This window comes from Protopterus annectens, chromosome 8.part0 (assembly GCF_019279795.1).
Source record: "Protopterus annectens isolate FY-2018-M chromosome 8.part0, PAN1.0, whole genome shotgun sequence".
NCBI lineage: Eukaryota > Metazoa > Chordata > Ceratodontiformes > Protopteridae > Protopterus > Protopterus annectens.
In genome coordinates, this window is record NC_056741.1 from 1806570276 (window position 1) to 1806593129 (window position 22854).

Genomic DNA, 22854 nt, shown 5'->3' on the forward strand with positions numbered 1-22854 from the left:
TCCTCTTCTAAGCTTTGTAAAATCTTTCTGAAGGGTACCTTTCTTCTTAGACCACTGATCAAGGACCCTACACCTCCTTGGGACCTCACTTTGGTCCTTCAAGCCTTGGTTTCTTCCCCCTTTGCTTCAATGGATCTACCGTTTCTGTCTTGGAAGTTAGCCTTCCTGATGGCTATTACTTCAGCTAAAAGGGTGTTGGAGCTTCGGTCCTTATCAATTAAGCCCCTTTACATGATGTTCCATAAAGACAGGGTATCTTTGCACACTAATCCTTCCTTTCTGCCTAAAGTGGCTTCAGAATCAAACATCAACCTGGTTATCAACTTCCTTGTCTTCTTTCTGGACTTTCAGAATGAGGGAGAGTATAAATTGCACCTGCTGGATGTTCATAGACCATTACGTTTTTATTTACACAGAACAAAGGCCTTCCACAAGTCCAATCAACTTTTCGTTTCCTATTCTAAGCCCTTCTTAGGGAAACCTATATCAAAGGTCACCATTGCTCATTGGATTTCTCAGTGTATACTCTTGGTGTATTCAACCAAGGGAGTGTTTCCACCAGGTCAAGTTAAGGCGCATTCTACTAGGTCAATGGCTACTTCAGCCGCCTTTTGGTCCAGAGTTTCCTTGGATGACATTTACTCTGTGGCTACCTGGGCATCTTCACATACTTTCATCTCCCATTACAATTTGGATATTTTCTCCAGAAGTAGAACATCATTTGGCTCCACAGTGTTACGGAATATCCTTCCATGAGGGCCTCCCAGGTGTTTGGTAGCTGGGGAGTCTGTCCCACAAGATGAAGAGCAAATGAAGACAACAACTTCAGATAAAGAAGTTATGTACTCACCATAATGTTCCATCTGAGTTGTTGTTCTTCATTTGTCTTCAACCTCCTGCCTTCCTTCCCCCTGCCTTATATGGGTTGTGTGGTGATCTCCCCGGAAAAGACATGGCCCTTTCTTTGGCATAAATGGTTATTCCTTATGATATTATCTGGGTTATTGTGCCAAGGGGTAAGACATTGTGTCAGGTTGGGTTGCTATTGAATGCAGCAAATTTGATCTGAAGGGAGGAAGGAGACAGGGGCATTATGGGTAGGGGAGGAGCTTGGAGCTCATATCAGGTGCTGGAGAAATGTGGCCTAGTTGGATCTGTCCCAGATCTCTGTCCCATAGGTTGAAGACAAATGGAGTACCAACTCAGATGGAACGTTATGGTGAGTACATAACTTATTTTTTTGGCCTGTGCAACGGTGGTTCTCCTTTTTTCTGAAAATATCACAAGTTTTCCCACAGGATGTACTTATTGTACACACAGGGCAGGGGCTATTTGATCCACCTCAACCTTCAACATCTTTGGCTCACAACCTCGATGATACAGTTTCAATACCTCTTGACACTTTTTTCATGAGGATGTGAACTAGGTATTAAAGTAGGTAAGTAGTGGTAAGAAATTTGTTATTAGGAATTTGGTTCTACAATATTTGTGTGAGTTGCTAAATTCTGGTATACCTGACTCTTCAGTTAAGAATCATCATTAGGTCATTTCTGCCTGTCTGCCCATGGACCCCCTCCCCTTATTCTTTATATCAAGTGAAGCAGTTTTTGAAACTGGTTTTACATATTTGTCCACTTAAGGGGGGTCTCTGGGAGAATCCTTTCTTGTGGTTGATCCTACTGCTGGCTTGAATTTCCAAAGTCCCATTCTGTATAAACTGTGCAGAGGAGTGGAGGGGTAATTATGCATATCAGGGTGAGGTAGGAGAGTCAATGCATGCTAACACCCTACATTAGTTTCCGTTGCACTTCCACATGTACAGTCCTGAAATCAGGGTGTAAAAATCTGAATTATCAATGGGAGTGTTCAGATACATTACATTTGTAATTCTCAGCATTTAGGAGCAGGCTGGCCATGTCATCCAGTCTAGATAGTTTTTCTGCTCATACAGTCAAGGAAAACAAAATATGAAGAAAACAAGAATCTTAAAAATCTTAAAAGCAAATTATGAGAGTTTTTGGAAGGGTCTGTTGTGTAACAGTATGGGGAAGTAAGACAGAGTAGTAGCACAGGATTATTTAATGAATGAAGCACTGGTATAACAAATGAAAACTAAACATTTTAAAGAAGGAGTAACTAGTTTGTTGTGTGAAAAATCTGTCACAAGAAGAAATGGGAATTATGTACATGGACTAAAGTAACTCTGCAGCAATGCCGACTTTTGCTGAGTTCTTGTTCCCCTTCCATAAAGGTAATCAGAAGCATGCATTGAAAAGACAAATGTAGCTCGTACAAATGATGTTGAAGTATAATTTTGTAACAGCAGCATCATTATTATAATCCAGCAGATGAGTAACCTGTATTTTCTTATAAATGGATGCATAAAAAAGGCAGACTTACTTCATAGAGGGTCACCATGCACCGGACACTAAATGGTTGCTCTGTCACTTCTTTCCCTCCAAAGATCTAAAGGTCTGAATTACTCTGTGTTCCTTGCCTACAGGTAGATCTTAGTGCAAAAAAAAAAGAACTTGTTCCCAGAGTGAATTCTCTGATTTTATGTCCTAACTTTGTTTCTCCTTGACAGGTGTTTGATATTTTGCCACTATATGGCCTGCTTCAGCCAAATGAGATCCAGAAGGTGGAGCTCACTTTCTATGGGCATGCAAATATCACTGGGCAAGTAACGGCTCTGTGTGAAGTAGAAGGTGGGCCCACGTACAAGATCCAGCTAAAAGGAGAAGCATCTCTTGTTTGCTATGCCTTTGATAAGAAGGAAATTGATTATGGACACCAGGTAAATCAGAGTATTTAATACACTTAAAAAGTATATCATATTAGCCTAACACATTATACTGGAACTACCCTTCCTACTCTTCAGCCTGCTGATATATTTGAACAGCAATTTACTGTTTATTGCAGGCATGTTTCTAAGAAAAAAAAAAAGTATATATATATATATATATATATATATATATATATATATATATGGGTCTACTTCATATGACCTAAATTTCATATGACCGAAATTCATTTGACTGAAACTAAAACACTGGAAGTTCAGAAGACTGAAAACTCATTTGACTGAAACTCATAACACTGACACATTAAAGTAAAAGGTATATGTCTTTTTGCCCACTGTAGTGCGATCCTGGAGTCAGTATATATAGTTAGGGTGGGTGTGGGGACACATACTTTATACATTTTAAACCATACATATGGATATTTATAACTGCAATGAATAACTCTTTACAGAAAACAATGTTTACCTAAACTATGTGGGGGGCTTCACTCCCCACACACCCCTAACTATACATACTAATTCCAGGATCACACTACAGTGGGGAAAAGGGCATATACCTTTTACTTTAATGTGTCAGTGTTATGAGTTTCAGTCAAATGAGTTTTCAGTCTTCTGAACTTCCAGTGTTTTAGTTTCAGTCAAATGAATTTCAGTCATATGAAATGTAAGTCATATGAAGTAGACCCATATAGATATATATATATACATATATATATATATATATATATATATACACACACACACACACACACACATATATATATATATATATATATATATATATATATATATATATATATATATACACACACACACACACACACACACACACACACACACACACATATATATATATATATAGATATAGATATATATATATTTTTTTAAATTCCTGACTATGTATAATATGGATGTAAAGTAGAATATTGTATTCCACATATATATAAATTATATATTGTTTTACATTACAGTAACGTGCTGGAACCACTCTACTGAAAATAATAGGTTCATAGTATCAGAGTCACAAAAGTCTTCAGTACGTTATGACATGCTTTCTAAAGCCAAGAAATCCTGTGTTTTTCTCCTGGAGACCCACACCTGCAAGTGACATACCAGTAAACGTAACCTCTACTTATTCAGACACTGTTATTGTGATACTTGCATTGTCTAATCTTGTGTAAAAGTGCTTCGTTCACGTCTGTTAATTTTCAGCTCTGTCAATGAAGAACCCCGTCATTTCACATTGTATTTTAATGTCAATCTCCTTTATATTGCATATCCATACCTTTCAACTATCCAGATTTTCGCAGAATGTCCAGATTTTTAACTTATATTTTTGGTCTGTTCCTCATTAAATTTGTCATTTACTGGATTTTTGTGGCAAATCGGTGAGGACTAAATTCACTAAATAATGAGAGGAATTTGAGTTTCAGACTTTATATCTTTCAGAAAATGCAAGGTAACACATAACGTTTTACTCTAGCAACTGTCCAAGTCTGTGAGAGCAATATTTACAATTTGTCCCTATTTTTGGGGCTTTGTCCCCCCATTTTGTTTGGCTTTGTCCACATTTTTTGTTCTAAGAGTTCGAGAAGTATATGCATGTCTTATTACTAGAAAGTGCTGAAAAGGACTTTCCCTAATTTTTTTCAGCTTCTTTATTAAAATTGGTCAAAACATGGAAATGGTATTTTAAACACAGTTATAATTTTCTTGACGCATATATCTGTCTGCTTACATAATACTTTTAAAGTTTTGATACAGTTTTAGTCACACTTCTTTAGTCTGTCTTCTATGCATCATTGCAAATCATGTTTTCACCAGCATGTTAACCTTCTTTGATGGTGTATTTACCTGCTTGTTCTCATACTTTTTAGCCTAGTTTTTCTATTATTCCATTTGTACAATCATTTGCTTATATTGCTGTCGCAAATACCATTTATTAGGATGCAGTTTTACTTTCCGTGTTTCCTTAAGTTTTTAGATTCCCTATCCAGTGTCTCTTTTATACTGTTAAACACATTTTAATGTTGATTTGAGACTTGATTTCCATTTCCTAGCGATTGCTTTATTAGCTGCTACCATCAGTACAGTCAGTAAGGCTTTATTGCACCCTGACAACTCTAAATCACTTCCCCAGCTTAGGTGCATCATCCCTTTATTCAAGATCAGCTGTTCACCTGGTATTAGTCTTACAACATTTTGTAGGACTTGTTAAAAATCTCTCAAAACCAGGCAGTCCCAAAACATATGTCCTTGGCTTCTTCTTTTTATTTATTTTACATTCGTTGACCAGGAGTGTCCGACTGAGCTAATGCCCTTTTTCAGCGGAGGCCCGGGCAGAAAAGCACCAAATTTTACAAAAAACATTAAACTAATAGTTGAGTTATTAAAGTAGATTACAGGTCTTATGCAGCAATTAATAGTTATACAGGACTAAAAGCAAATGGAAGATAACTGTAAAAGCAGAGAAGGTAAAATATTGTTGATTATAAAAAACGTTTGCTGGTAAGAGCAAAAAGCAGTATATTACAAAAGCTTAGGAAGTTTACATGGAAAGCATAGGGTGTAAGTTGTTAATGGAATGAGTTATGTGTGTCATAGACAGTACTTTGTAGGTGGTTTGTAGTCGGGAGGGGAGTGCAAGCACTGGCAAGTCCAGTGTTTTTTGAAGTAGTCTTTAGTGTCTGACTTAAATTGTTTGGGGTGAGTAAGGGTCCTTATGTTTAGTGGAAGTTTGTTCCATGCTATAGAAGGGTGGTAGCTATATAAGTTGCAGCCATTTTAAGATTTAATAGGTGTTGGGTAGAACTTCTGAGATGTCTTGTAGGGGAATAGTGGGAGATGAGGGACGATAGAGCTGGGCAGAAAGCTGGGTGATATAGAATGGAGTATATGATTTGGAGCTGAGATTGGAGAAACAGGTATGCGGTAGTTCAGGCCAGTTAATGTATTTTAAGGAGAGACAGTGATGTGATTTATATGTTTGTTGAGCTGTAAATCTAGCTAGCTTGTGATAGGTCAATTCTAGTTTTTAAGTAGGGTGGAGTTCAGGTTTGTGAGTATTTGGGAACAGAAGGATAAGCAAGGTAAAAGGTAGGCATGTGTAAGAGTAATCTAAGCTTCAGTAGTCAGGAATTTGTTATTTCTGTACATAAGTCCTAGTTTCTGATGAGTTTTTCTGATGCTATTGTCAATGTGTAGATCAAATTTTAGTTGATCATCAATGGTAATGCCAAGTAGTTTTGTGCTAGATTTGACTACAATGGGAGTATTGCTTGGGGACATTATAATGAAGGAAGATTTTATGTGGTTCACAGATTTAGGAAAAAAGAGTAGCAATTTTGTTTTTTTTTTAGGGATGAGGATGAGCTGGTTATTTGTGAACCATGTCTCTAAGGAATTAAAGGATGACTGTGTAGTTGATAGGAGTTCTGAGGGGGAGTTGGCCATAGTGATGATTGTAGTCATCTGCATATTTGACAGTGGTAGACTGAGGGCACGAGGAGTAAAGTGAGTTGGTAAAGATATTAAAAAGTAGTGGTCCAAGTATGGATCCTTGGGGGGACACCCATTCGTACTGGAAGGGGGGTAGATAATGCAGAGTCCCATCTAACTGATTGCTGCCTGTCAGTGTAATAGCTACAGAACCATGCTACTGTATCAGGAGAGAAGTTAGGTTCTGTTAGTTTGTTAAGTAGCAGGGGGTGAGAGACAGTGTCAAAAGCTTTTGAGAAGTCGAGGAATAAACAAGATATGAGTTTTTGATCATCTTTGGCTAGAGAAATAGTCTTGAGAAATGATAGTAGAACAGTTGTGGTGCTATGCTTGGGGGTTGAAACCATGCTGTGTAGGAGTGAGCACATTTTCCTCTGAAAGATAATGCATAATTTTGTGTATACATTTTTCGAGGATTTTGATAGAGGGGAAAGGATAATGATAGGTCTGAAATTACAGATTTCAGATGAGTTACCTCCTTTGTGAATAGGGATAGTATAGAACTGTTTCCAGATTGATGGAACTTTAGATTCAGAGATGGAGTGATTTATTAGGATAGATACGGGCAGCGCAGCACAAGGGAGTGAGCATACACATCTTCAGGACCTGGGCAGCAACATTTTGCATTCTGCTAGAGATATAACAGTAGCTTTGCAGACATTTCCAGGGAAATATTTTAAATCTTCTGGATTTCATGCATATATAGGTGCTAGGCAAATTTTGTGCTAGCAGTCTTTTGTGATCTTTTTTCATTTTGTCAATATTTTCTTAATTCCTTCATTTGATTCTTACAGTTGTCATGGAGTTTTCTTTAGGCCTACTTATTATTCTTGGATGCTTGGAATGATTGCTTTTTCTGTTTTCAGTTCTATAATGAACTTCTCTATGTCTGGAATTTCAGTGTATATCCATTGCTCTGTTTCAGTTTTGTTATTAATCATTGGATATATAACAGAGAGTTGCTTAACCCTTTCCCATTCTACTGCCTTTCCATCCTGCATAATTTTCTTGCAATAGCTTGCTTCTTTAGCTAAATTTCTCCAGTTATTTCCTACCTCTTCTTGTCTACCTGTCCTTAATTTAATCATAAGTAGGTGTGTGTGTGTGTGTGTGTGTGTGTGTGTGTGTGTGTGTGTGTGTGTGTGTGTGTGTGTGTGTGTGTGTGTGTGGTATGTGTATGTATATATATATATATATATATATATATATATATATATATATATGTATTTTTGGCTTTATATATGTGTGTGTGTGTGGTGTGTGTGTGTCTATATATATATATATATATATATATATATATATATATATATATATATATATATATATATATATGCAGTGAATATAAAAGGTGTACAACACCCCTGTTAAAATACCAGGTTTTTGTAATATAAAAAATGAGACCACAATAAATCATTTCAAAACTTTTCCCACCTTTAATGTGACCTATAACCTGTACAATCCAATTGAAAAACAAATTTGTTAGGGGAAAAATATAAAACTTAAAATAAGCTGGTTGTCTAAGTGTGCATACCCTTAAACTAATACTTTGTTGAAGCACCTTTTGATTTAATTACAGCATTCAGTCTTCTTGGATGGGAGTCCATCAGCATGGCACATCTTGACTTGGCAATATTTGCCCACTCTTCCTTGCAAAAGCGCTGCAAATCTGTCAGATTGCGAGGGCATCTCTTATGAACAGCCCTCTTCAGGTCACCCCACAGATTTTCTATTGGATTTAGGTCTGGGCTCTGGCTGGGCCATTCCAAAACTTCAATTTTCTTCTGGTGAAGCCATTCTTTTGTTGATTTGGATGTATGCTTGGGGTCATTGTCATGTTCGAAGGTGAAATTCCTCTTTATCTTCAGCTTTCTAGCAGACGCCTGAAGGTTTTGGGCCAAATGTGACTGGTATTCCCAGTTCCAGCTGAAGAAAAGCAACCCCAAAGCGTGATACTCCCCCCACCTTGCTTCACTTGGGGATGGTGTTCTTTTGGTGATGTGAAGTGTTGTTTTTGCGCAAAATGTACCTTTTGGAATTGTGGCCAAAATGTTAAACTTTGGTCTCATCAGGCCATAACACATTTTCCCACATGCTTTGGGGAGACTTGATGTATTGTTTTGCAAATTTTAGCTGGGCCTGGATGTTTTTCTGTGTAAGAAAAGGTCTTGCAACCCTACCCCATAGTCCAGACAAATAGAGAATATGGGAGATTGTCATGTGTAGTACACAACCAGTACTTGCCAGAAATTTCTGCAGCTCCTTCAGTGTTGCTGTATGTCTCTTGGCAGCCTCCCTGACTGGTTTTCATCTTGTCTTTTCATCAATTTTGGAAGGACGTCCAGTTCTTTGCAATGTCACTGTTGTCCCATATTTTCTCCACTTTTTGATGAATGTGTTCACTGTGTTCCATGGTATATCCAATGCTGTGGAAATTTTTTTGTACCCTTCTCCTATCTGATACCTTTCCACAATGAGATACCTTTGATGTTTTGTAAGGTCTCTGCGAGTCATGGCTTTTGGTGTAGCAGGCAACTGAGTAAATGTGAGGAAAATCCTGCTAGGACAGCTGAACTTTATTTGGGGTTAATCAGAGTCTCTTTAATTGATGGCAGGTGTGTACCCAAGAAGACTGAATACTGTAATTAAATCAAAAGGTGCTTCAACAAAGTATTAGTTTAAGGGTGTAGACACATGCAACAATCTTATTGTACATTTTTTATATTTTTCCCCTAACATATCTGTTTGTTTTTCAATTGAATTGTACAGGTTATAGGTCACATTAAAGGTGGGAAAAGTTTTGAAATTATCTTTTGTGGTCTCATTTTTTTATATCACAAAAACCTGGCATTTTAACAGGGGTGTGTACACTTTTTATATCTACTGTATCCCATCCTTTCTTCCTGGACTATATTGGCTCTGAGGGAGATGGGGAAGTTTCTCCAGGTACGTTGGCTTTGTAGAAAGGGCTTCCTCTTCTCATAGAGAGCTAACCATTCTTATCTCTGATTCTCTCCTTTGCCCTTCACTGGATCTTAGTGCTGAGCCCATCGTTCCTGTGCAAGGTCAGCCTACCTCAAGAAGTCTCCAGGTCCTTGCCCCGAGGAAGTCCCCCCCCCCCTTTCTTTGATACCTGTCCTGAACACTCCACAGAGGAGGTTCCATGAAAGAAAGTGTGCAAGAGGAAGCACATAGACTCCCCGATGGAGTCCATCTCCGAAGACGCAGACTTTAATGAGGAGAAGGCTCCCTACAATCACCACCAGATAACGTCTCCTTTGGAGACATCTTAAAAATCCATACATGGAAAGGTGGCTGGTCAGCCCAACCTCCTTCTTAAGATTCAGTTTTCTTGGAGGCTGTCATGGCAGGCCCATCTATGTCTTTGGTGACCCCGCCCCCCGGTGGACGAACTAAGTAATTGATTCCCGCTGGGCTTGGAAGGAGCTGGACACAATCAAACCAATACCCAAATGCCCTAACAAATTCCTTGTTACCCCTGAAGACAGACTGCATCAGTCTAAAGGTGTTTCTCTTGATGTCATTGTTGTGACAGCAGCCACCAAAAAGGAGCTAGCTGAACAATGCCCCTCTGTCCATCTGCTGAACAGGGAGTCTCGAGTGATGGACAGATTTGGTAAGCGCATTTATGCCTTAGCTACCTTTGTGCTGAAGTTATTAAATTACTTGGCACATTTCACTGGATTGCAAAGAGATTGGGACAAGGAACTTTCCAACTCTCTTGCAGAGACCATGTCAGATGAGGACTTCAGGAAAGTATTTTCCCAGTTAGCTAGTCTTGTTTCTGTGGCTAACTCCTCCATGAGGCTCATCTCCCATACAGTGGAGGGTACCATGAGGCTCATCTCCCATACAGTGGAGGGTACCTCACAGGCAGCCGACACAGGTATTGCTGTCAGAAGACATGCTTGAATGAGGATTTGTGACTTTGTGGAACTTTTCAAGGCATCTTTTGTCATTGCCCACTTTGATGGCTCCTCTTTATTTGGGCCATCTGTCAAAGAACCTCTTACCCACAGAAAACAGCAAAGAAAGACCCTCTCTGCCATTGGGATCAAATTTTCTACCCCTCAGCATACCTTTTCTAGAAATCATCAAAGTGATCAGAAGACTTGGTTTCAAAAGTCTCAAGCATAATTTCAGGATCAACACAGGGATTCTTCATTCAAAGGCAGAGGAGGAAGCTTCAATGGTAGATGCTGCCCTAGAGACATAGAGGGTCCGGAGAATCAGGGCTTCAGATACCTCTTCTCTGACAGGCCCTATAAGTGCTTCTGAAGCGCTGCCTGACTGTCCATGTCTGTTGGCAATCAGGGGTTGTTTTTCCCTGCACCTGGATGCTTGGACCAATCTGACAACAAATGCTTGAGTTAAAAGCATAATATCCAGAGTTTATTACACTCCCTTTATCCTTCCACTTGCAGTGAAACAAAATAAAGTCTCCCATGTACCACCCAGTCAGAGCAAGCATGCAGTACAGGAAATTCAAAAATTGCTGCAAAAAAGAGTCATCCAAGAAGTCCCAACTGAACAAAGAGGATTCTGAATTTACTGACGCTTCTTTTTAGTGCCAAAGAAAACAGGGGACCTGAGATCCATTCTAGATCTGAGTAATCTAAATCAGTATATAAAAAAGTCAAAGTTCCAGATGATTATGGTTCAGTCCATTCTACCACTGTTGCGCAACAATGATTGGATGTGCTCTATAGCCCTTCAGGACACGTACTATCACATCAAAATAGAAAGATGCATCAGGCTGGGAGCCAGTCATTACCAATTCAGAGCTCGGTTCTTTGGACTCAACACAGCCTCAAGGGTGTTTACCAAATTCATGGTGGTAGTGGCAGCTCACCTGAGACTGAAAGGATTCCAGGTGTTTCCATATTTGGATGACTGGCTGTTAACTGCTCCAACCTAGCATCAACTACTTCAGGCCAGGGATTATTTGTTTCACATCTTCAACTCCCTGGGCATTACCATAAACCTTGCCAAATTACAACTGTCTCCCTTTCAGAATTTGGAATTCATGAGTGCCCTTATGGATATGTCACACTAAATGGTTTCTTTGCTTCCACATCATTTAACATTTTTTGAGAAGCCAAGTATGGGACATACTCTCTTCCATCTCTGTCGGCAAGATTAACACTTCAAGCTATTAGCTGTGTATCAGCTGCCATCATCCTAGTTCCCTTACCAAGGTTTTTTTGTGCGAATCCTCCAGTGGACTTTAGCTGTTTAGTGGTCTGTTCTTTACCTGCAATTATCTGTTCCTATCAAGTTAACTCTGATTTGCAAATGTCATCCTCAATGGTGGATTCATTCAGATGACCTGTTCCTGGGTAGGCTGGTCTTTTTTCTTCCCCCCACAGCCACAGTGACCACTGATGCTTCCCATCTCAGGTGGGGGGGGGGACCGGCCTGCCCAAGAACGGGGAAAGGGAAAGATGGTCCAAGACAAGTGTTCTTCCTTGGAGACCAGCTTGTATATCAGTGTTCTAGAGATAAGAACAGTTATCTAACATTGCAAGCCTTTCAGGACAGGCTCCCCTTTGGGACTATTGCAGTACACACTGACAACATGTCAGTAGTCTGGTATCTCAACAAACAAGGAGGAACCTGCTCTTACCTCTTATGCATAGAGACCATGAGGGTCTGGGAGTGGGTGATATCTTCAGACCACTTTCTAGTTACAATGCATATACCAGGGACATCCAACATTCTTGCAGACAAACTCAGTAGGTCCATCCTGACCCCTCATGAGTGGTCCCTCTGTCAGTCAGTGGCATATCTGATTTTCAGCCTTTGGGACCAACCATGTTGTGACCTGTTTGCTTCCATTCAAAACAACAAGTAGAGCAAGTACTTCCCTCTGATCCTCTGCTTCTATTGATCCCGAAATTCATGCAGAAAGCCAGAAGACTGAAGAACTCCATCATCCCCATTGTCCCCTGTTGGCCTCATCAGGTTTGGTTCCTCTTTCCCTGGTCTCACTTGAAATATCCTCCTTGGATTTTGGAGCCCAGTTAGGACCTCCTATCTCACTTGTCAGAGAGTCAGCACCCCAATCTCTACACCCTTAAGCTTAACCGCATGATTTCTCCACTTCCAGTGATTGTATGAAGGTCCAGGCTTGCTTCCCCTGTTCGTGATATAGGTTTTGCATCCCAAAAAGAGTCTGCTAAGAAGATCTGCAGAAGTAAATGGAAAGATTTTTCAGCCCCGTTTTCAGACATCCTTCATTTTTCTTACTTCTCTTTTTAAGGAAGGAGCTAGTTTTCCACTGCAAAAACTTCAATTGACAGCTATTTCCAGCTTTCACACTGGAAATAATTATTTTTCTCTTTTCAATTCCAGATTATGCAAAGCATTCATGAAAGGAATTTTTCTGCTAAGACCTCCTAAAAAGGATTCTTCTCCTCCTTGGGTTCTCACAGTTATACCGCAAGGCCTGACTCAAAAATCTTTTGAACCAGCAAACCCTTATGATATAAAATTCCTGTCTTGGAAAACTGTCTTTGTAGTAGCTATAACATTAGCAAAGAGAATTTCTGAATTTTTAGGTCTTATCATCCAAACCGCCTTACATTATTTTTCATAAGGATAGGGTGTTCCTTTGTACCAAACCATAATTTTTACCTAAAATAGCTGCGGAGGATAAAATTAAGCAGTCAGTACAATTGTCTGTCATCTTCCCAAATATGTATTGCATTTTCTTGACGTGCATAGACAACTACATTTCTGTCTTTATAGAATAAAACTGTAGAGAAAGTCTGATCAACTATTTGTATCCTTTGCGCCTAACCGTCTAGGTCAACCAGTCCCCAAAAATTACCCTGGCCAAATAGATTGCTGACTGTATTTCACTGATCTATTCAAATAATGGTCTGGAATTGCCTTGCTCTCCTACATCATCTGCTTTCTCCTCCAGAACGTTGTTTGATGAAATTTGTGGAGTGGCCACTGGTCAAAGTCTCAGACCTTTGTGATGCATTATAAATTAGACATTGTCTCCAGAAGTAGAGTATCGTTTAGTTTGACAGTACTCCAGGATATCCTTCCTTGAGGCCACCCAAGGATTACATAGCTGGGGACTCTGTCCCATCAGTAAGGAAGAATGAAAAAGATAACATCAAATTTGGAAATTATGTACTTACCATAACTTGACATCTATTTTCATTCTTCCTCATCTTCCCTCCCAACCATCCCCGGACTTAGTTGCTCCTAGAAGATCTATGGACTATATAGGAACCTTCACATTCCTGATCTGAGCCTCTGAGATTTTTGAATCTGTTTCTGTTTCTATATCCAGTAGCCAGTAAGATGACAAATTTGATCTGAGGAAGCTGGGGAACATGTAAAGCATTATGGGTAGAGGGAGGAACTTGAGACTGGGACAGGAGTATATAACATTGTAGGTGTGTTTTGAGTTTTGTAGTTATGTTTTTGTTCTGGCACTTTAATGGTAAATGATGTGGAATGATAATTGTTACTTGTCAATTATTAATTAAGCATTTTGTATAAAAAGATTGCATTCTGGTGTGAACAATTATCCCTTGAAGGCAACAGCTGAGGTACCAGAAGGCACCAGTAAAGAGTTTTTTAGCAGTTAACATCGTAGCTCCTTTGTGTTTTTTTTTCATTATTTGGTTTAGTTAATTACAGAGGTAACCATTGCAAGTTTAATTACAGCGGTACTAGTAACCATTACAGGTTACAAGGTAGGTGGGTTTATTTTTCTATTAACAGTTAATTGTCTCAATGCACCCAGCTACAAACATATAAACATTAAGATCTTCACCCACCACTTCGGTGGGTAAAGAACCTTAAGAGGTCTCCAAGAATCTTTGACATCTGATTCATCAACCTCTGTAAGCCTCATTTTATCTGACAAAGTCTTTTTCCTTCTTTTACTTTTAGTTGTCTTTAGTTTCATTCTGAAACTTCCTTTTTCCAGCCTTGACAGCTGGTAATAAACCCTTTGTTGTCACTTTTTTTTTTGTTTCTTTATATTAATACACTTGTTTTCTTTTCCTGTTGTTTCCTTAGTCTCCTGAATCTCAGATCTGTATAGAATCTGTATTATTACATGAACCTGTATGCCCCCTTACTATTTTTTGTTTATCCGCATTCCTTTTAGCATCACCCCTGCTACTAAGACTGTTAGTATGAAAAATGGAAATCTATCCATCATTTCATAAAGGCAGTGATAGATTAAAATGATACACTGTTTCTACATGAACAGACATTCATTTTTAGAGATTTTGCAGTATACAATGCTGTATAATTGCTCAAAATTGATACAGTTATGACTTATCAGAAGTGTCTTTATTAGTTGTTTTCATAAAGACTTTACATGCTTTACATTGTGTCAGAAGCCTGTAGTTAATTTGATCTTCAAGAGAGTAACTATTTAATGTATTCCTTGTATATTAATTTAACTAAGATGTGAGCTTAATGATGGCAGTACTGTAAAAATTCAAACAAGTGCTTAAATGATGTAGGACCTAATACTATTTACATTGGCCAAAAGTAGCTCAACAAATATAAGGTAAAGTGTCACTTTAAGCTTAATAGCACAAGTTTATATTTGATGTTAACTTCCAAATCACAGGCTAATTCCTTACTACTTTTACTACTTTTTTTACTACTTATTGTTGTACTATCAAAATGATCACCAATCTTTACTTTAGCTAGCCTTTTGTTCTTCATTCTGTCCTATTAGTATCACTCTGCTTTTCTGAAATGGCCTTTCCTTTGCTGAACCTTCCAGGTAGTTCTTATTAATTTGTTTTCAAATCTCTGAGGCTTTCATTCCTACTAAGCTTGTAAAAATCTACTTTTATCCTATCCCATGAGCTTGGCCATAAGCTCTGCAATAGTTTCTTTTCCTTCCAGGAAAAGTGTGTAAATTATTTATTTCTCAATCCTTATAACATTTTATCGTAATTAAGTTTGTGAAAGATTGCCAGTGCCTGTGTTTTTTTTTAATTTAATACCCTGCATCCTCAAATTAGTTAATCTAGGAGCATGACCTAATGCAGTTAGTATGTGTGTCTCAAACTTGTCTAACATAGGTGTATGTTCTTGTGATATATATATATATATATATATATATATATATATATATATATATATGTGTGTGTGTGTGTGTGTGTGTGTGTTTGTGTGTGTGTGTATACATATATATATATATATATATATATATATATACATATATATATATATATATATATATATATATATATATAGTTCCTGTCAAAGCCAGCCGTCTCAGTAGCTCAACAGGAAGCACAGTCACCCTTTGCACTGAAAGATGAGAATGCTGTGTGTTCTCTTCCCACATCAGATAGTTGGATTAATTTTCCAGTACAGACACTACAGTGCAGCATAGCAGAGTGTTACACTTCTGAGCATGCCTTCCTTTGGATGGGTCATTAAACCTGAGGTCCCATCTGCCTGAGTTGGTGGCAGTTCAGGTGGATATAAAAGAACCCACTGAATGGACCAAAAAGAAAAGGGGTCTTTAATGCAAAGCTAACCTATTATTTTGTAACAGTATCTACATATTTATGTATTTACATATACTTTAACAAAAAATAATAATAATACTTATATTAATTTCTAAATTGTTAACTCAATCCCGTTTCCCTCCATAGCCACAGTCTGCTTTTCAAGATATCTGTTAGATAATATGCCATTAGTTCTCACAATCCAAGTAGACTAAAATATAAATATCCATACAATATCTTATCTGTATTGATATCCTCAAAACAATATGACTTCTAAACTGTGGCATGTGATATGCAGAAAAATCTGTCTTTGTATTCTTTTACAATACAACAGAGTATAAGTCTTTTTTTTTCTACAAAAGTAATGTAATCTTTCTGTTTGTGCTTTGTGTAACATACTTCCTTTGACAAGAAGCTTATTTATTGACAGTCCAAACAAAAAATGTTGTTGTACTGTTATATTTTACATCTCAGTTTTATCATTTTAATCATCTTAGCAGCTTCTTTTTTTAAACCTTCCCATTGATTGACAAAACTTTCTCAAGATATTTTCACATCAATCACTCCAATTTTTCTCTGTATTATTCATGTTTATTTTATCTTACCTTAATAGCATTTAACTTTCCTATCCTCAAAACTATTCCTTTTCCTTTTTAACTTTTATCATTTTCAAAAATTACAAAATAAACTGGGCAATTATTCTTTCCTTTCAGTCTTGTCTGTTCTTTAAGAACCAGTATGAATTTAGTGAAGCAGCAAAAACTACCAGATATAGTAATCATAATCCACCTTCACTTTCACTTGGGAAACTAATACGTTTTTATAGCATTCATCTTTAATCCCCAGAAAATACAAGTTACCATTAGTAAAAAAAATATTTTTCTCTGTCTTGTGGCATCACATGCATATTTGCTAAATATCTCCGTTTCCCCATATTAACTAAATTAATTAAATATATTTTGTTTTTTAAATGTCAGTTTGAGCATCCTCCATGTAATAGATAATCTGATGTTGTCAATCTTCATTTATTCTTGACAGTTGGGAATCGGTTCCGATCCTCGGAACTGGCTTGGCCATTATACAGCTCGCACCAGCCAAAAACTCTTGAGCCAAGTCCCTGCCCATAATGCCCCTGTGTATATTACCTCAGATCACATTTGCCACTTTGTCAGCAAGATCTGTTAGCCTTTCTCTCAGCTGTTTTCTAATTTCTATTTTTATTGAGATAATGTTATAAATTTCTCTTCAATAACTTCTCTTTTTTCTCGTTATGTAAATATACATATTTCTATATAGTTCTATACTCCTCTATCCCTTTTCTTCTAACCCTTTTTGGGTTTTTCCTTTAGTACCATCATTGGTACTTGCCCCTTTACCTCATGTAATTTTATCTACCATTGTTGGTAGATCTTGCTTCCTTCTTTACTTTCCCTTTCGCTCGTGTGTGTGTGTGTGTGTGTGTGTGTGTGTGTGTGTGTGTGTGTGTGTGTGTGCGCGCGCGCGCGGGCAGCGATTGTATCATTGGGAGTGTGTTTTGTTTTTTTTTGCCCTAGACTAGCTTTGACATGTCTGATAAACAGGCCATGACTGACAAACCATCTAAAGACATGTCAGGATTTTAACGTTGCCAAGGCTGTGATAGAAAGATGTCCAATTCCATTAGGCATCTTTTTTGTGTCTACTGCTTAGGTACACCTCATCTGGATTTGGACTGTGATTTATGTAAGGGGTTCAGTCAGAGAACCTTAGCGGAGTGCAGGAATAAGCTCTTACTTAAAGCTTTACTTAAATCCCATTTTAGCAAAGCCTTGTCCAAGATGAACATGAAATAAGACCTACCAAAAAAGAAAAGCCTTTCGGTATTGACTTCACCCTCAATTCCAGAGACTGCTAAATGTAAATCCTTGTTTCCACACCCACTGGCACTGATGGCTAAGGTACTAAAACTTCAAGCTAGTGCCTCCACAGACCAACTTCAATGGTGCCATCAACACCCCTGTTGGCGACAGCCTCTGTGGGTTCTGGCCCGGCACTGACTTCCCCTACTGCTCAATAGACGTTTATATCGGCACCCATACAGCCACCCTCTCAGTGCCAAAGCTTATATTGGAAATACCCAGGACAAGATATTCCCCAGCTATAGACCCCTGTGTTGGACAACTACCCAGTCCATTCATTAAAAGACCAGAGTCTCCTTCGGCCCTTTCAGTACGGTCCTCCAGGAGTCTTTCAGAGTTGGATGTCATAAGGTTGGTGGACAGGTATTCCTGCCCCTTCTCAGGTACCTATCCCATCTGAATTGAGGACGTTTTCTCCCGGGACTCCTACTTATCCTCCTCCGACTTTGACTGCAGTTTCAGTGCCCAGCACTTCAATACCGCAGTGCTGGCTTCTTTGGTGCCATTAGGTGTGTCCACTTCGACACCAGATGTTGCTCTGGCATCGTTGGTTCCTGCCATAGAGCCAAGACCCTTCTGTTGGTTCCATGATTTCTGGGTCAGCACCTAGTTTGGGTATGGTGCCAGTCTCTGTTCCAGAAACATTGATGATTTTGGGTCCTTCCCTGGCTCCAACCTTGGAGGGTGGTCCCTTGGAGCAGAGTGTGACCTCAGTTATGAGGTGGTCCTTTTCAGTTCTGGGCTCCCACTTCTCTTCAGGGGGTACCACACCACCTTTTGGGTCACGGAGATGGCCTTAGCCTTCACGGGCTCCCAGCTGGCCCTACCTGCATTAGAGTGCCATATTTCCATTTCCTGTGGTCCAGAATTGAACCAATCTCTATGGCCAGCCAGCAAGTACTGAAGCTTCAAGTTGCCCTCCTCTTTAGAGTCCTCCCCAGAGTTTCCCACTGAGGAGCCACCCCAAAAGTGGACATGCAAGAGAAAGCATCTGGATTCCCCTGAAGAATCTGTCATGGAGGACATGGATTTTGATGAAGGCTAAGGTTCCCCATGGTGACCCCTGAGGATGTTTCCTTCAGAGACATCCTAAAAATTCTGAAACAGTGGGGTGACTGGAAGTCTCAAAGCCCATCCTTGGAGGAAGCTGTGTACTTGCAAGCCTTCGGTGCCCAACCATCTACCTCCTGGGTATCCCCAACCACTGATGACCTTGTCAGGCTAATCACGCAGTGGGCTTGGGAGGCTCCTGACACCATAAAGCCCATTCCCCGGAGATCTGATAAAATATTATCTCCACCTGAAGACCACCAATATTGGGCAAAGGGTTTGCCAGAAGATGCCATGATGGTGGCGGCTGCCACCAAAAAGGAACTAGCCTCCTAACAGGGAGTCTAGGACAATGGACACATTTGGAAAGTGGGTCTATGCTTCATTGCCCTTCACACTTAAGTCCTTGAACTTTATGGCACATTTTACTAGACCCCAGAGTGATCTGATTAAGGAATTATCAGAAACTCTAGCTTGGTCTGTCTCCAGCGAGGAACAGGTAAGGTCACCTTGCAGCTAGCCATCCTGGAGTCTATATCAAACTTGTCCATGTGACTCATTGCCCATGCAGTTGAATGGATGACCAGAGCAGTGGTTTCCAGCACTGCCTTTAGGCAACATCCCTGGATGCGCTTGTGTGACTTCACAGCACCCTTTAAGTCATTCTTCATCAATGCTGCATTTAACGGATCTTCCCTGTTCTGCCCTAAAGTAAAGGACACACTAGCTAGGTGTGAAAAGGATGGCAAGACCCTATCTGCCATGGGCATTTGTCCCCCCCCCCCTCAACGATCCTCCTCCAGGAATCAGAAAAGTGGGAAAATGTGGTTCAAGAAGTCCCAGAGACCTTTCCATGACACAAGTGACACCGGCTCCCCTCAAGGCAGAGGTAGGAGCTCAGATGGAAGACACTGACCCCAAGACAGAGTTGGCCCATGAAACCAGGGGTTCAGGGATTCCTTCTCTGGACAGCCCTACCAGCGCTCGTGAAAGGAGGCCCAATTGCTTACCTCTGGAAGCAGTTGGGGAAAGACTTTCTCTGCACCTGTCAGCCTGGTGACAAATAACATCTGATTTTTGGGTGCAGAAAATCATTGCCAGAGGCTACAGTATCCCCTTCAACATAACCCCACATTTCGAAGAAAAATCCCTGATATTCCACCCCATCAGGGGGATCAAGCTGCCAACGAAATACAAAGGCTGCTGCAAAATCGAGTCATCCAAGAAGCCCCACCAGACCAATCAGGATCCATATTTTATTCAAGAATCTTTTTAGTGCCAAAAAAGATGAGGGACTGGGGGCCAGTAGTAGACTTCAGCTTTCTAAACAAGTTTGTCCAGCAGACAAAATTCTGGATGGTCACGGTTCAGTCTATTTTCCCCTTTCTAGAGAAAGGTGATTGGATGTGCTCTACAGACCTTCAAGATGCATATTATCACATAAAAATAGACAAGCACTCAAGAAGTTTTCTCTGCTTTCGGCTGGGAGCCAGTCATTACCAGTTCAGAGTGCTGCCATTTGGTCTCACCATGGCATCCAGGGTGTTCACCAAATATATGGTGGCTGTCACAGCCCTTGTGAGATTACACAGATTCCGGGTGTTTCCTTATCTAGACAACTGGCTCCTCACCACCCCCACCAGGCATCTACTGATCCAAAACTTAGAGTTTATCATACATATTTTAAAGTCACTAGACATCACAGTGAATTACGAAAAGTCTCACCTGTCCCCCACTCAAGACTTAAAGTACATCGGAGCACGTTGCGATACAGTCTCCTGTATAGGCTGTCTACCCCTTCACAGACTACAAAAGATAAGATGCTAAGTCCAGTCCATTTTACCAAAATGAAAAGTGCTTGTTCTTGTTCTTCATACCTTAGATTCCATGGCATCTGCTGTCACCTTAGTTCCCATGGTACAGTTCCACATGAGAATACTTAGCAGTGGCTTCTAGCCTCGCAATGGTCCATCCTTACTCGCTTATTAACTCATTACATCCAAGTGACTCCTCCAGGTGCATCTGCAGTTCACTCCTACTGATGCCTCTAGGCGTCAAATATTGCTTGTTCATATTTGCATCAATAATTCCAAAACCATGATATGTACAAGATTTTAAAAGATTTCATCTTAATGTTTACCCAATGGCAAACTCAACTGCATTAATGTTTGACCTCTGACTAGTGCAGGTAAAGAGATATTAACTGTTGTTCTTATGATATTAATTTGTATAGATATAATTTTCACATTTTGTAAATATCTCAACAAATAAATAATACAAACAGAACTACCTAGCCTCATATGAAAGCTGTCAGCTAGATGAATAAAATGCTGCTGACAGTATGTGTATTACATGAGTGGTTGCTGAGATATTGTAAGTTATTTACAACATATTACAAATGTAATAGTTACTTTGTTTACTGTGACTTATAAAATTAATTTTAAGACCTAGAACTTAAATAAAGAATACTATCACTATAAAAATAGTTTGTGCTGAAGGATTTGCCATCTGTACTTCTTTCATAATCCCTATGGTTCCAGAGATATAAACATTTGTTTGAAATGTGCAGACATAATTTGATTCTGTCGTAAAGCTTAGGCTCCGCCCATTGGAAGTTGTTGTGCAGACTTCCCGAGCTCCTTTGGAGTGAATGAGTAAAGTCATCTGATCTTGATTACGGAAACCTGCAAAAAAGATCTGTCTTGGTGGACGGAGTCAGAAGAGATCCATAAGGGACAGTCCTTTGTTCCCCCCTCAGCCCAAAGCTATAGTGACCACAGACGCCTCCCATATGGGGTGGGGGGCATTATCTGGGAAAGACAGCCCAAGGCACTTGGTCTCCTCAAGAGGACTACTTGCACATCAGTGTTCTGGAGATGAGAGCAGTGCTCCTAGCATTGCAAGTCTTTCAGAATGTTTTTTCTCTGGGAATGGTTGCAGTCCAATCAGACAACATGTCGGTAGTCTGGTACATCAACAAACAAGGGGGAAGCAAGTCCTACCCCCTCTGCTGGCAAGCTCTCAGAGTTTGGCAAAGGGTGATATCATCCAACTGCTTTCTTGTGGCAATGCACATCCTGGGAAATTTCACCGTGATAGTGGACAAGTTGAGAAGACACAGCCTTCTGCTGCATGAGTGGTCTCTAAATCCCAAAGTGGCAAAACAAATATTTCTCTGATGGGGTGAGCCTTGCTGCGACCTATTTGCCTCCCCAGTAAGCAACAAGTGCAGCGCATACTTTGCCCTACTCCCTCCACAGGGAGAGTCACTGAGAGATGCTCTCCTCCTAGATTAGCCCCTGGGTCTCATTTATGCATTTCCCCCCATTACCCTCATTCCCCTTTTTCTGAAGAAAGCCCAGAGCTTGCAATCCAGAGTAATCCTCATTGCCTCATTCTGGCCCAGGCAAGTTTGGTTTCCCTTCCTGTGGCCTCACTTGGTTCATCAACCTTGGATTCTGGACCCAGTTCCAGATTTTTTGTCACACCCCCAAGGGCTGTCACACCTGGACCTTCACTCCCTCAAGCTCACAGCTTGCTTCCTCCAATTCCATTAGTCGCCTGGCAATCTAATATCACTTCCCCTATCCGAAAAATTCTTCTGGCTTCTCATAGACCATCCACCAGGAAATTATATTCCACTAAATGGAAAAGATTTTCTATTTGGGTTTCAAAGAATAGTTTAGATCCTTTCTCAGCCCCAGTTGAAAACATTTTAGATTTTCTGGCAAACCTCTTCAACCATGGAGTAGCTGCGTCAACCATTAAAGTTACCTTAGAAGCCATCACTTATTTTCACAATGTTTGCCATGACCAATCCCTAATTTCCCATCACTTATGCAAAGTGTTTCTTAAAGGAATTCTATGTATCAATTCTCCATTCAAGGATCCATTACCCCCATGAGATCTTACATTCGTTTTGCAATATTTAGTGTTACCTCCCTTTGAACCAGCTGCTACTTGTCACCTCAAGTTTCTTTCATGGAAAACTCTCCTTCTAGTGTCCATTACTTCTGCCAGAAACGTTTCAGAAACAAAGGCACTTTGTGCGAAACCGCCATACATAATCTTACAAAAA

General features: G+C 39.7%; 1 protein-coding gene across 1 annotated transcript in view; it reads left to right on the top strand.

Moving 5' to 3' along the window:
- The window catches only part of HYDIN (HYDIN axonemal central pair apparatus protein), a 6673197-nt gene that overhangs the window by 2649386 nt on the left and 4000957 nt on the right, over positions 1-22854 (top strand). Inside the window, exon 26 of the mRNA XM_044079523.1 lies at positions 2588-2797. Within this exon, the coding sequence (XP_043935458.1) occupies positions 2588-2797 (210 nt within the window). The remainder of the gene's footprint in view (positions 1-2587; positions 2798-22854) is intronic.